General features: G+C 45.8%; 1 protein-coding gene across 1 annotated transcript; it reads right to left on the reverse strand.

The window, feature by feature from the left end:
- Positions 1 to 4,760: 4,760 nt before the first annotated feature.
- Positions 4,761 to 13,591, reverse strand: LOC113973179. Its single transcript, XM_027694966.1, has 8 exons — positions 13,433 to 13,591; positions 11,645 to 11,756; positions 10,849 to 10,993; positions 9,652 to 9,765; positions 8,924 to 9,068; positions 7,711 to 7,859; positions 7,083 to 7,222; positions 4,761 to 5,765 (listed from the first exon to the last, which is right to left on the reverse strand). Exons 2-8 carry the CDS (start codon positions 11,748 to 11,750, stop codon positions 5,644 to 5,646), a joined length of 921 nt encoding a protein of 306 aa, XP_027550767.1. The 5' UTR covers positions 11,751 to 11,756; positions 13,433 to 13,591; the 3' UTR covers positions 4,761 to 5,643.
- Positions 13,592 to 13,952: the final 361 nt, after the last annotated feature.

A 13,952-nucleotide genomic window follows, 5' to 3' on the forward strand; every position in this document is an offset into this window, starting at 1 on the left:
ATTAATTTATGCATGAGCACACAATTAATCCATGCATGAGCACCCAAACAGCTCAAGCATGAGCGAGCCTTTCATTCACACATGAGGAGTTCATGCATTAGTGCTCAACCTGCACACACCCAAGCACCCTCTTTGCTCATGCATGAGCACCCACTTAAGTCATGCATGGGCATCCGGTTAGTGGGTGGGGCAGAAACATATTTCCAGGGGAAAGGTACCCTCTGAATGAGGGGAAACACAGTGGGTCTCCCAGGAGGAGACCACAGCCCATATTTTTAACAGGCTTAAGGTAAAAGCACTGGGACAAGGAAACACAGGCTCTGGCTCTGATGCTGGTCTGACACAGCTCTCAGGTGTCTCTGCCCAATCCCTCTGCTCCTCTCTCAGCCCTGAGACCATCTCATAGCAAAATCTTCCTTTATTCTGTTCCTGAAAAATAGGTGGCAAAATCTGCATTGTCACCATGGGAAGCAATAGCAAACACACAAATTCTTTTTCTCTCTCTTGGATGAAAATAATTCATGTCATGGGTCACTTACTTAAGCTAAATACTCTCCAGTAATGCCTATTCTTTTTAAGCTTTTACTAGGATAACCTTGAGATAAACCAAGTTACCAGCAAATGTCACTGTCACTTCCTGCACTCCTTAACCCTAACCTATCCCATCCTGAGCGGATAACATCTTTTCTCGATTGATTAAACGTCACATTTTACCAGCTTCCTGGGCAAAGGCCTTCAAGACCCTTTTTTCCCAATGAGGAAGGAAAAAATACAGCATCCTTGGGTGGCTATTCAAGGGTTTTGAGTCAAAGTTTCCAGTGGGGAGTGCCCACTGTGCTATCACGTGGCTGGTGCATGTTCCAAGCAGTGCCCCAGCTCCGCTGGGAGCAGGGTCAGGCTCTTGGGCTGCTCCAGCATTTTTTCCCACATGTTCAGCTCATGCATGAGTCCCGCCTGAGCCCGTAACACTCTGCTGAGAACGCCTTTGACAGAGGGAGTGAGCTGATCTCCCGACACGGGGGCTGTCCCGGCAGATAAAATAAATATTTAGCTTGAAAACATCTAACAGTTTTCAAAGAGCCCAGGATGGCCCAAGCGTGTTTAGACTGTGTGCATAGCAAAGGGTGCTGATGGCTTTAATCATCCTCCTCTGTACTCAGGGCTTTTATCTGGAGATCTTCACAGTCCTCCACAGAGAGGACTGTCTTGTTCAGCTCTGCATAAGAGATAAGGAAATGGAGGCGCACCCGGCCAGGGCTGGATTTGGGGTGTTTGGGGTGCCACATTTTGAGCCAGTCTACTTTGTGTTTCCTCTCCAGGGCCAATGCTTCTCCGACGAGATGCCATGAGGAGTGACAAGGCTCCAGCATGTGTCTCATTTATGTTTTTCTGCTGGTGGTGATGGCCAGTGTGGCTGGTGCCACTTGTGCCCATGTCTCAGCAACAATCCCCATATCCAACTATGCCGCTTGCCCCTGGCTGCAGCCAGGAGATGGGTTTGCAAAACTCCTTAGAATTGCAGATGAAGAGCAATGCTGATTTCTGTTTTGGTGCTTTGCATTTATGGAGTAGCATCTCTTCTCTCCAGCAGGCTCAACTTTATTTATTTATTATTCTTTTTCACAGATGCTTTAATATAAAGCAATTAGTCCTGAGGGTAGCATCAAGCCAAGAACAAATTAGGTTGTAACACGTCTCCTCCGCCTGGGTGCTCTGGTTTTTGGGAGCCCAGCAGGAGAGGCTTCTGCCTGAGCTCAGCAGCCAAGAGAGTCATGAGAGTTTGCAGTGCTCTGGGGCTGTGGGCAGGATGAGGTCCAGGGAGCACTGCCCAGAGCATGCTGCTGCTGGAGAAAGATGTCAAAGGCAAGCCTGCCCTAATCTCAGCATCTCCTCAGCTCTCCCCATGGCTGAAGAGGAACTGGCTGAGTCCTAATCCAAGAAATGAGGAATGGTTTTCTCTGGAAGCTGTGTGGGCTTTAAAGAGAGCCTGATCCAGGGCCTTTTAACTTCATTTTTTTAAAAAAAATTCCTTTTGAAATACCACTTTTTTTTTTCTCAGTTCAAATGCATACTTCCCCTGCCCCACTTCTCCCATACAACATTCTTTTGAATCAGATTTTTCCAGGAATTTTAACTGAAAAAGGTCTTCAGCTTCAGAAACATTCAGCCCAGCTGATACAGCCCCACAGAGAAAATATGGATACACTGATGGGCCATCCTCAAATGGAGGCTGCCTGGGCAGGAGCTGGCCACAGATGAGTGAAGGAGGCATCCCTGAGCATCCCTGGACATAGCACTGGAGTTGTCAACCCAATGGTGGTTTACAGATCACTCTGCTATTCCCTATTTCCCCATTTAGTCATAAAAATAATCTCTTCAGAGGATGACAAATGTAAACCCAGCTTTTGGTATCAGAAAGCAAGGTATACCTTTGTATCCCAGGAATCTCGTCATGCCTGGCTTTGCCAGCCCCATCTGTCTTCCATCCTCATGGGGAGGTGAGTGTGTCCAAGGGACTTGGGTCACATCCCAGGCTGGGCTAAGAGACACCTGAATGCATCACCTTTTCAGAAACCAAAATAATTTTTCAGGCTTTGGGTTCCTAGGGCCACCAGCTTTCCAAGAAATTTTAAATCCTATAAAATTCACCCAAATCCCATAATCGCTCATGGAAACAAAGGCTAGACTGATTACTTTGTGCTAAAAGGTTGGCAGGCTTCCAGCTTTATGAAATGCAGCTCTGCAGAAAGAAAAATCTTTTGTGGGCAAAATCATGTACCAATGGTTTTGGAAAAACAAATGAAAATAAGGCATTTGAGGGGGAAAAAAAAGCCTTTAAAAATAGTCTTGAAGATATCTTTATCCTCAAATCTGGAAGAGGAAGGTTCACACTTATTTTTCATCTGCTTTCCTCCATGCTTGCTGAAAGAAAAAAGGGGGAGGTGGATTATTTTTAGGTTCCTGTTCCTGCTGCAGATGCAAGAAAAGCCACTTTTCCCAAAGCTGGCTGGAGCTCTTTGTGTTGGGGCAGCTGTGGAAACCTCTGTCTGGCCTCAGCTATGAGGAAATAGGGCTTGGGGAGGGTTTTGGGAACCAGGAAATTATTTGTGGGTGGTCAGATGAGGGTTGAGGTAGCTCAGCCTTGTCATTTCAGGGCAGTTACCAGGAGCTTTCTCACAGGGAGGTCTGCAAAGATTGACTGGGTGCTGCTGCAGCACCTCATCACCACTCAGAAAAAGGCCTTTGAGACTCTCCTCACAGCTCGTGTTGGAGTGCTGAGAGCAGCACCCACCCCTGTGCCACACACATCAAGGTGACCAGGGGAAAGGGGCTCACACTCCTCAGCTGAGCTGCTTCTCAGCTCCCGGGGGGCATGGATGGCCGGGGAGGCATCTCACTCCCTGATGCCATTGCTCTTCTCCAAACCCTTGACAGTCTGCTGGGAATGCAAGGACCAGAACTGCACAAAGCCCTGAAGATGTGGGTGCCACAGCACCTTTAGAGAGGCAGGAGGGTGTTCTAAATTTTACTCCTCTCCAGCCATTCATTCCTGATATATGGTTTGCCTCCACTGCTGCCAGATGTGGAAATATTTGAGTGAGAATGGTTACCAGAGCCCCCAGCCCTTGTGCCCAAGTGGCAGGGGCCAGAAAAGAGCACATCACTTGAAAGGTGAAGCACAGCATCCTTTGGTACATACCTACAGTGACTTCCCCACTTTCAGTTTCTTAAGAGCTTTTTGCAATATCCCAGTCTACCTTCTCCTTTAGCATCCTAAATAACTGTCCATCATCAAACAATCCTTTAGTTTTTAATGACCACCTTATCCAGCCCCTGACTAATGACACATGGCACCAACAGCCTTGCTCCCTGGAGAAACACCCCCTCTGCCTCCCAGCTTTAATCATCTGTCGGAGGACTTTGACTTTTATGACAGCTTTTGTGCCTCTGTAGAAGTCAGTGGCAATATAAAAGAGTTCACTCTTACCAATGTGCTTTTTGACTCTTTCAGAGAACTCAAAGAGGTTTGTGAGACACGACTTCCCTCTACAGAAGCCCTGTTGACTCTCCCCAGATAATTAATTGCATTCTGTGGTATAGTTTCTAGTCATTTGGACAGCACAGACATAAGGTACAGACACCAAGAAACCTCCTGAAGGCTTTCTTTAATGTCCCGTGGAAAGTCTGCCCTGGTCCAGGAGCTCTTTGCAATGCTCTTGCTTGGGAGGATGCAAAACCCTCCAGGGCTCCCCGTGCATTAACTGCTGCACAACCTCACACCAGCTACTCACCTTGCCTGGACCCCTTAATCCACATGCCAGGGGATTTAATACCACTGAATTAAAGAAGGCAGCTTAAGGAGAGGCTGCTGGGAATTTACTAGCTGGGCTCTTGGGAGGCAGAGCTTATAAAATAGAAACTTAATGAACAGGGTGCTGGGCAGAGGAGTTTAAATCATACATAGGAATCTGCATCCTCCTGTAAGGTTGACAAAGGCGTTTTCAGTGGAAGCGGCTCCATCCAAGAGCATCCCAGCGAGGGACCAGACTCACCGTGGAATCCCAGGCATGAGTGAGGTGGGAGCCAGGACAGCTGCTTTAGATGATCTGCAGAGTTAGTGGCACAGTGGCAGAATTAGCTGATTTATTAGAAAATAAAACAACATGCCAGAATGATGAGAGGAATTGCATTACACTGCTTTTGGTTTTTGTTAAATGTAAACAATAGCACACATTATTTTAGAATTTAGCTTTGCAAGAGTACTGCAAGATGTTAAATATCTGAAAGCACCTGGCATGTAGAAACACTTTCCAGACACCTGTGAGGCACCACCAACTTTCGATTAGGCACAGGAAATAGAGGCAGTGGTCCAACAATTCAGTCAACCCACTTTTAGGCTTCCTAATACCAACTAAGAAGTGGTGAAACCACATGAGAAAGGCACTGATCCAGGATGAACTCGCTCTACTGGTTCAAATATTATTTTTTTTTCTTAAACAGGCTTCCTTTGAAGCAGCAGGCTTCACCCCAGATCAGGTACCATCTCATCTGTACATCTAACCTTCCAGAGTGGCCACAAACCATCCTCCAGCAGGAGACATCCAACCAGCACAAGCTCAGGGAAAGGCAACCCATTTGTGTCAGAAGTGTTCAGTCACTCCTCCTGCTCCCTTGCCTATCAAACATCAGAGCTGACACTGTAAAGGTAAATATCAAGCTGTAGTATCTGTTTCTGTCATGCTGAAGAGAAGCAGGAAAGGAAGCAGTCGCTGCCTGCAGGAGATCTGCTCACAGCACCAGGACTTGTGGATACTCAGGACCCATGGCCAAGGGAATGACAGACCTCCCACTGGCAGCTCTCCTTGCTCTGGCAGGAGCAGGGAGCCGCAGCTCAGGCATCCCAGAGGTGCACAGGGCTGCTCAGCTAAAGGGCCTTTCCTTGCACTTTTCCAGAGCAAAAGCTGCGAGTGGCTCATCCGAGAGAACGTAGGAGCGAAACAGGTCTGCAGACACAAGCTATCTGCCTTTGGGATGGAGAATAAGAGGGAAAAGCACAAGGCAATTGATACTGGAAGGAACCACCAGCAGATGCCCAATTCTTTTTTCTCCCTTTCAAGTATCTGCCACAACATGCCAGAGGTCTCAGGCCACTATGCCTGACGGGTCTGCAATTCCTGATGCTTCCAGTGGTCTCTTATAGTGTCTCCACGTGACTAGTCCCAGCCGAACAGCAAAGATCAGGGAAGTCCCTGCCAGCAGAACAACTAGAAGCAAACAAAAATTAAACAAAAGCATGTTAGACCATAAGACATATGACAAGACCCCTCTTGTCATACCCCAGCTCTCAGTACTGGGGGCAATCAGGGAAAGAGAAAAAAACTCCAATCCCCTGTATAGGATCCATTGCCCCCAGAGTTGTATTTCTCAGAGTTTCACTGCTATACAGCCAAATTTGCCCAATGTTTCCAGGTCAAGGCACGTCTAAAAAGGGGGAGGCTTCATGGACACAGGAATTAAAATGCATTACATTAACAAAACACTCCAAGAATAGTTGAACTATATAAAGAAACATGTACTAGTTTGGGAAAAGCACATTCTTGTCCTACCAGCCAAACAAGCTCAACCACTAAGATTTAAGTTTTGCTGGTAGAAATGCACCTACTACAGGAACACAGGAGACAAGCCTCCAGTGCCCCCATACCTGTGGCAGACAAGCTTTTCCAAGTTTTGCTTGGTGCTTTTAGACATGACCAGAACTCCAGCTGCACTTACAGCAAAGGGAACATGTACTGGAATGGTTACAATGGTGGTACCAGTCCAGAAATTAGCTTTAGCCACTGGTATGTGGCAGTGGGAAGGCTGAAGGGTGGGAACATGCTCCCTTCTGCTGACCCCACAGTGGGAATAGGCATCTCAAACTGCTACAGCAGGATTCAGAGTTCACACAGCTCAGTCCCTTTCATGCCAGCATAAAACTGCTCATAATGGTATAGCTCCTGCCAGACTGTGATTGTACAGAATTTGGACAGCTTAAGCCCTTTTACAATGGATGACTACACTCAGCTCTGGTACAGTGGCTGGCAGCTGCCAAATAATCCCAGGAAAACTTGTTAAGGCCAGCCTGAGCTCTGCATAGGAGAGGAGCATGTGCAGGATTTCACATTATGAAGCCCTCCGTGGGTCAGAAGCTTATGCTCTGCTCCTATATCCCAAACAATATAGGGCAAATGGGAAGTCCACAGCCTTCATCCCAGCCCTGCTTTTCCCTTGGCCCGCCCTGTGTCAGATGGACTAGCAGAGGACCCAAGTGAGTGATGGAGGATTGTGGGGCAAACATATAGAGCTCAGAAGTGAACTTGAGACAACACAAGGTTTGCATTCAGCCCCAAGGCTCACGGGCAATGATTTCTGCTCTACTCTTTACTTAGCAAAGTAAATACCTCCAAATATATCCCTATTTCTACTTTTAATAAATAGCACTTTTCAAGTGGCAAGCCTTTCTGCCCCTAATACACAGTAAGAATGTGGAATTGTTTACTGCCCCTCTTTTGCAGGAGCTGGAAACAGTCCAAAAGATTCACCTATGAAAATGTTGTTGGTCATGGGGGATGAAAACGAGCTGTTCTTGCACGCGCTGCCAATCAGAGCTGTTATGACCACTGGGTAGATTGTGAGGTTATAGCGGACATACTTGTCAAGAAGGAAGTTTTCTAGGTAAAACCTGTGAAGAAAAAGAGTGACCAAAGTAAGCATTTTCTCCACTTTTTTTTTTTCATTCCCTAAGAAAGGAATTAGACAAAGAATGGGGGGTTTGTGGGCTACTTTGGACCATAGTCCAAAAATTTTTTATTTACTAAAATTCAGAAGATTCATAAGTCATTTATTTAAGGTAGATTTAGGGGAAAATAAAGCCATGTTTCATACGTTTTCCATATCACACCCTTGTCTGTACACCTAAGGCAGGTTGGGCTCATGCAAGTCACAAAACCCTGTGCCTAGCCCACAACATGTGCTTATTGGCATTCCTGAGGGTCAGGGAAGAAAAGCTCTGCCCAGAGTCCCAGTTCATCTGCCACAGATTATAACAGAGGCCTTTGTGCTCAGTGTCGGGACAGGGACAAACCACAAACAAACTGGGACAGACAGATACCATTTGTGAGAGGTGGAAGGGGTCTTGGAGGCTTGGTGGGAACCCATGAGGGTGCTTACCATATCACCAGGCAGAGAGCAAGGATGCTGAGAGAAGCAGTGGTTGCTTTCTCATGGGACACGTTCCCCTGGTAGATCAGTACAACGGCAAAGTTCAGCAGAGTGGCGATGGTGGTCCACGTTCCGTACAGTGCCAGCCCGTTCTGGACCTGCCACACAGCACAGCAAGGGGACAAGCAGTGATAAATGGGGTCATCTCTGCCTTCTGTGACCCAGAGGCCCTGGGGCAGTTAAGCCAGACTTCTGGACCCAGCTGCAGGAAAAGTTCCTCAGGATGGAGAGGCGTAGAAGCCTTGGAGTCCCCAGAGAAGTCCAGGGATCCACCCCAGCAGTGTGTTGTACGGGTGTTGCAGGGAAGTACAATACAAGGGTGTAAAGAACTGAGCCCACTCCCAGTTTGTGTTAAAAGACGTAGGCACATTTCCAGAAGGGTTGGTAGGAACTTTTTCGTGTAGAACTCCCCCTCCACCAAAAAACCCACTTTCTTCTTGGGTAGTTTCTTACTGCTGACCCCCTTTCTCACTGAGCAACCCCAACATTAAGTAAGGAATCAAAGATGGTTTAAAGCACACACAGGCAGCCATGGGAGTGCAATGTGAGATGTCCTGGATAGAAGAAGAAGGCATCAAGGTAGCAGGTTTGAGCTAGGAGAGAGGAACAGGAATCATGGAGTATGGGCGTGTTTATCTTTTTTTCTCTGTGAGGTTTGCCAAACAACCCCTCTTCTCAGGGACAGCAGAAAAGCAACTCCTTCCAGAATTTCCAAAACTCAGAAAGACAGCTGCATTTGAATCCTTGAGCACTGTACACTTCCCCATATAAGAAATATATAATTTTTTGAGGTCAAATGTCAGGAACATCATGATCAGCTACAGCATCAGAAGCGACCCTTAGCAATGGCTTCTCCCTCTGCAAGAAATATTCTCCCCACCCCAGAGGCAAGTCTGGGCTGAAGTTTTCCCACTCTACTGAAAACTTTATTCTGTAGCAGCTGGAGAAGTACCTTGCTCTGAATCATTCCCATGGCATCCGATAGGAAGCAGATGCAATTAAGCCTGTGTGCACCTGCAGCAAGCACAAGTTAAAGTCAGGGCAGAACTTACCTTACCTGTGTCCTGCCATTGAATCTTTGACTCTTGATACCTCCAATACTGCACAGAGGGGGGCATTTTTTAGCATTTACCCACAGCACAGCTTCCCAAATGCTACCTACCAGAATGCGGATGAGCCAGAGCTCAGCTTTGTGACCCTTCACAAACCACGAGGAATAGATGTTCAAGGCTCGGTGTGAGATGAAGAGGGAGGCACACGTGGTAAGAGTGAGGACTACCAGGAACACCAGGGCTGGAAGGAGGTATCTAGGACAAAGAACACACACACACACACATAATAGACAGTACATTTTTTTCAGTGGTGTCACAATGCTTTAATTCATAGCTTTAGTGTTTGGCCTTTACTGAATTTAAGTTGATCAGCCTTTAATAAAGGTAATCACTACATGTAGCCCACATTTTGACATTCTGCTGTTGTTGTTTTACTCTGTTAATCATGAAGTTATTTTCCTAACTGCAACTAATTTCTTCACCTCTTGACAGTGGTACTTTTATAAGCCCTTAATGTGGCCATGATTATGAAAACAATCCAAGGCAAGGAGCATTTATGAAGAGAGGCATGGCTCCTGTCTTACCTGTGGAGGTAAAAACATAGAAGAGCAGCAGTTTTGAGGAGATCTTAGACTTCAATGACCAATCTAGCTCATGGGCAAGATGACAACATCATGCAAAAACTCTAAACTTCTATGAAGGCTGTGTTTTGCCAAGGCCTGCCATAGGGTTTTACAGGTGTGATTAAGTGTTCATACATAGAGGAAAAGGCAAAATGAAGTACTGGGGCATTCCGAACAAGAGTGCTAGAAAGCATTTGTAGCAAAAGGCAACTTACTCTCGGTCCCACAGAAAGAGCCATCCAACATTGAGGCCATTATTCAGACACCACGCCACATAAAAAGGTATTGGCAGCAAGTCTGGCTTTATGAAGACACGTCCAAGTTCATTCCTGCCAGGAAAAAGTGGGCATGGAGAAAGGAAAACAATGCCTGCATTGACCAACCAAACTTTCCTGGCCTCATTTTCCTTATACTACCAGGGACTCTACATTGGAGTTAAATATTTCAGTTAAATCAGACTATTTCTCCTGTGCCTCCTTCTCTGACACAACACAGTCCCTGTGGCTTTCCCCATCTGGACACTGTCCCACAGTACAGAACTTCTTGCTGGTCTCTGCACCATCATAGGTACAGTGGATACTAAGGACTGCTCCACAGATGCTGTAAGGCTTGTGCCACTGCTGGTGGCAGCAATGGCATGGTCATGGAATTTTAGTCCAGTTCCTGGGGCCTTTGGGATCATTGTGTATGTAAGTATGTATTTTGTGTGTGCTCATACACGTGTATGGACTGAGTGGTGATTCTGTACAAACACACACTTCATTCTTCCCTCAACCTTCAGGGTTGGTCATCACCACCTGAGAGATTTCTTACAAACCATGAAAAAATAGCAGATACACAACTCCAGCTAAGCAGTCCATGGTCCCCCTTGACAGGAGAGGTACAGTGTAAGTCTGGCCCACGGAAGACATCGTGGAATACTACAGATACTGCATGAGGCAGTTAGTGACCTCATAGCCCCAGAAAAAGCTTGAAGTCCAGTTCAACGAGCCAAGAGACTCCCCAGTGGTGATTCTCTGATCTCTAACAGCAAGTAAACTCAGAGCATTAGATCCATAATCCATTGATTTTGCCCCTGTGGATTCTCAGCATCCAGCAGTGGGTAAGTGCAGGTAAAACTGTCAAATCCCACGAGTTCATGGAAATGAGGCCTCACGGAGCAGTTTACACACTAATACCTGTTCACATGTTAGAGCAGTTCATGTGCACCTCCAAACTGCTTCCCAGCTTTGGATGCTGAACCTAAGAGGTGCTCCAGCAGCAGCCCTTCCGCATGCCAAGTCAAGATAAATGGCAATGGGTTTACTCTCACTAGAAACCCCAGAAAAGGGGCTAAAACTGTGAGCTACTACAGAAAGGAAGAGTCACTGTCCCTTCTCGTTTATACCATAAACAGTAAATAGGGAAAATACCTTCGACAGATCCCTGACAAGGCGTAGAGAAGCCAGGCAAGCTGCCAGACATAGATGACATTCCAGATGAGGAAAGTCCAGCCAGCTGGTGTGAAATCAGTGCTGTACTTGTCTGAGATGTTTCCAGGGGTTGTCCTGAACAGACCTGTGGTGGTGAATGTTATTGCAGGCAAAACTGTTGCTACATCCTAAGGATGGGGAAAGACTGCTGATTTCCCTCACCTTTCAATCTTCCTCCAGATTTCATCCACACCCCAATGGGTTTGGGGATGATGAAAGCACACCTTTGGTGTAAACAAGCCACATGCTGCAGTTGGCTTGCCTTTAGACACCCATTATGGGATCACTGTCCCTGTGGGGAACCCCGAGCACCTTCCCTCTTATACAGAACCAGAGGAGCCAGCTGTGTGTGAAATCCAGAGAAAAGCACAACGTCAGTTGCTGGCAGATTCAGCTGGGTAGCGCTCAAACACAGCACCACTGCCTTCTATAAACCCACAGCAGCAGCCTGAACATCTCCCAGCAGGGACACAAGGGCAATGTCTGCAAAGACATTGCACCACTAGTTTCAGGGTCACCAGGGACAAGACCATTTCCCTGGATTTTAAGGGACTGGATGGGGCTCAGGCACCTGGCTATAACACCTGGAGGATGTGCCAGATACTTCCACCTTTCACAGAACAAGGTGTATTTGGACAGCTGATGAGCCAACAAACAGATCTATCCCATCCTTATATCATCAAACTGTACAATGCATGAAATCCACCTCTGAACAAAGACAATTTGCTTGTGTTACCTTTGAATATCCCAGTGGCATTTCCAGCGTTCATTATCACCATGACCGTGAAAGTAGCCAGAGACAGAAACATCACCAAAACCTTCAACTTGTGAACAGCATCCATCTTACCCTGCAATGTGTTAGAGATATTGTTTGACTATCCTATAGGATGCCTGGATTTGTTCCTGTTCTGTAAAACAGAAACTGTTTGAGAAATAATGTTGTAAATTTCCAAATTTTAACTGCTGACTTTTTTTCATGGTGTTTTCATTGGAACTAAAAAGGCCTTGCATGGGCTGGGAGCACCTGTGTTTGAGGAGACCTCACTAGGTGGTAGAATGGAAATGGGAAGCTATTGGCTGTCCAGTGAGCAGCCTGCTCCATCCCTCCATGCCTCCATCCCTTACTGGCACAGTGCAAGAGCCATAGCTTAGGTTTGCCTAAATCAGAGGTTTTAAGGCCTAGATACTCAGCCAGCAAAAGAGTGATCCCAGCTTATTTACATCACTATTGCAGTTTTACTGAATCAATTTTACCCACTCTAGGAAGCAAATATGAAAATATTGAAGTCTTGGCCTTGCAGCCAAGTGCCTTTTAGTTCAACATAACTTTTCACATTTACCTCTCTAATCCCATAACTCCTACAAATTAACTTCCTTTCATGGTGGTATTACCTCCTCATCTACTGGCTGCCAATAAGATTTAAATGCTTTAGCAGGTCTCAAGAACTTTATAGACTGTAAAATCTACATACTACATTTTTTCAAGGTTAGTAAGTAGTGACTTGAGCTTTCCCAAGTGTTTCCCATTAGTCCAGAATTTGTTCTATCACTGCAGAGTTCTGTGCCACCTCTAAGAGTAAGCATACATACATCCAAACTATAGCCAACAGCCTTTATTTCTCCTCATAGCTCAGCACTTGAGCTGCCTTCTCTGTACAATGGCACTCTAATGCCTTCCAGGGCTGGCAGGAATAACAACTGGAGTCGTTCCAGGTTGCTCAGTCTTGAACTAATAAATTTCAGTTCCCACTTCAGTGGATGGTTTTATAATTCCGGGCTTTGTTCATTGACTGAGCTGCATCCAGACACGTCACAAGGAAGTGGGAAGGGAATTCCTGTTTTCTGTAAGTCCATACATGCTTTGCCCTTTTCAGTTCTCTGTAAGTGGAAAACCCACCCTTTTTTTTTAAATAAAAATTAAAATCCTATGTGGAAGAACTCATTTAACTCAAGATATCAAATCCCAGTTAGATTTATGTCAGTCAAATCACAAAACAACACACTGTCTTCAACAGATACAGTGGATTAGCAAATTCTGAAAAGAAAAATTCACTTGTACTGTTAGAGATATCTTTTCTGGCTCAGGAAATAATTGACATGCAGATTTCTGAAAGCCATGAAAACGTAGGAGAAAAATATCACTGTACACTTGTCAATGATCAAGGAAAGAATATATGAATAGGACATTTGGCCACTCCAAACCAATATATGGGACAAGATGGTCCTTTAATCTCACTGTCAGGCCAAATCTCTGTCCTCCTGCAGTTCTGTAATTGTCTTCAGCACCCCATTTCTTTTTCCTTAGCTTATTTGGAAGAACCTTGATTGCACATCTTCAGAGAAACCCATGCTTGCTTACGGAAGTCTAGGAGGAAAGCCTTGTTAAACCCATCAATAGTTTCACCACTGTCTCTCACCTCCTGCCTCCTTCTAACTTACTGCTTGCAATAAACATCTGCAATATGTCTCTGCCTGCAGTTTCCAGTCACAAACACCCTTTAGAACAATCAGAAATATTACTCACGGGGATCCACACAGGATTTTTGGCAGTGTTTTACAGCTGTAGTTCAGCTACAAGCAGCGCTGGGGAGTCTCCGCCGCCTAATCTTATCTAAAGAGATTTTATACAACTTTCAGCAGATTAATAATCTTGTATTATTAACAAAGAAAGTATCACAGTAGTTAGACACACTTTCTGTCTGTGAGCTGCTGCAGCCTCCAATTGGCTAAAGCCTCCCAAAAACAAGCACTTATGCAAGAGAGATGTGATTACTTAACCAAAGCCTTTTATAACAGCCAGACATTGCATATAACACTGCATGATCCCAAACTTGTTGGCAGACAGAAGCTAATGAGTGCGTGCTCTGGGCTCTTGCCTGCTTTGTCCTTCCCCATTTCTGCCAGGAGGGGGGAAACTGAGCACTTAATGCAAAGTATTGTATCTCAGAATCAGCACTCCAGAGTGGGAGAGGGGATGCTGGCAGAGGGTGCTGGAGAAACAGCCTGGATTTGGGATTTGGGAAAGATGGAGATCATAAAATGGT

Source organism: Neopelma chrysocephalum, unplaced genomic scaffold (genome assembly GCF_003984885.1).
Source record: "Neopelma chrysocephalum unplaced genomic scaffold, ASM398488v2 Primary Assembly neopelma1_99, whole genome shotgun sequence".
NCBI lineage: Eukaryota > Metazoa > Chordata > Aves > Passeriformes > Pipridae > Neopelma > Neopelma chrysocephalum.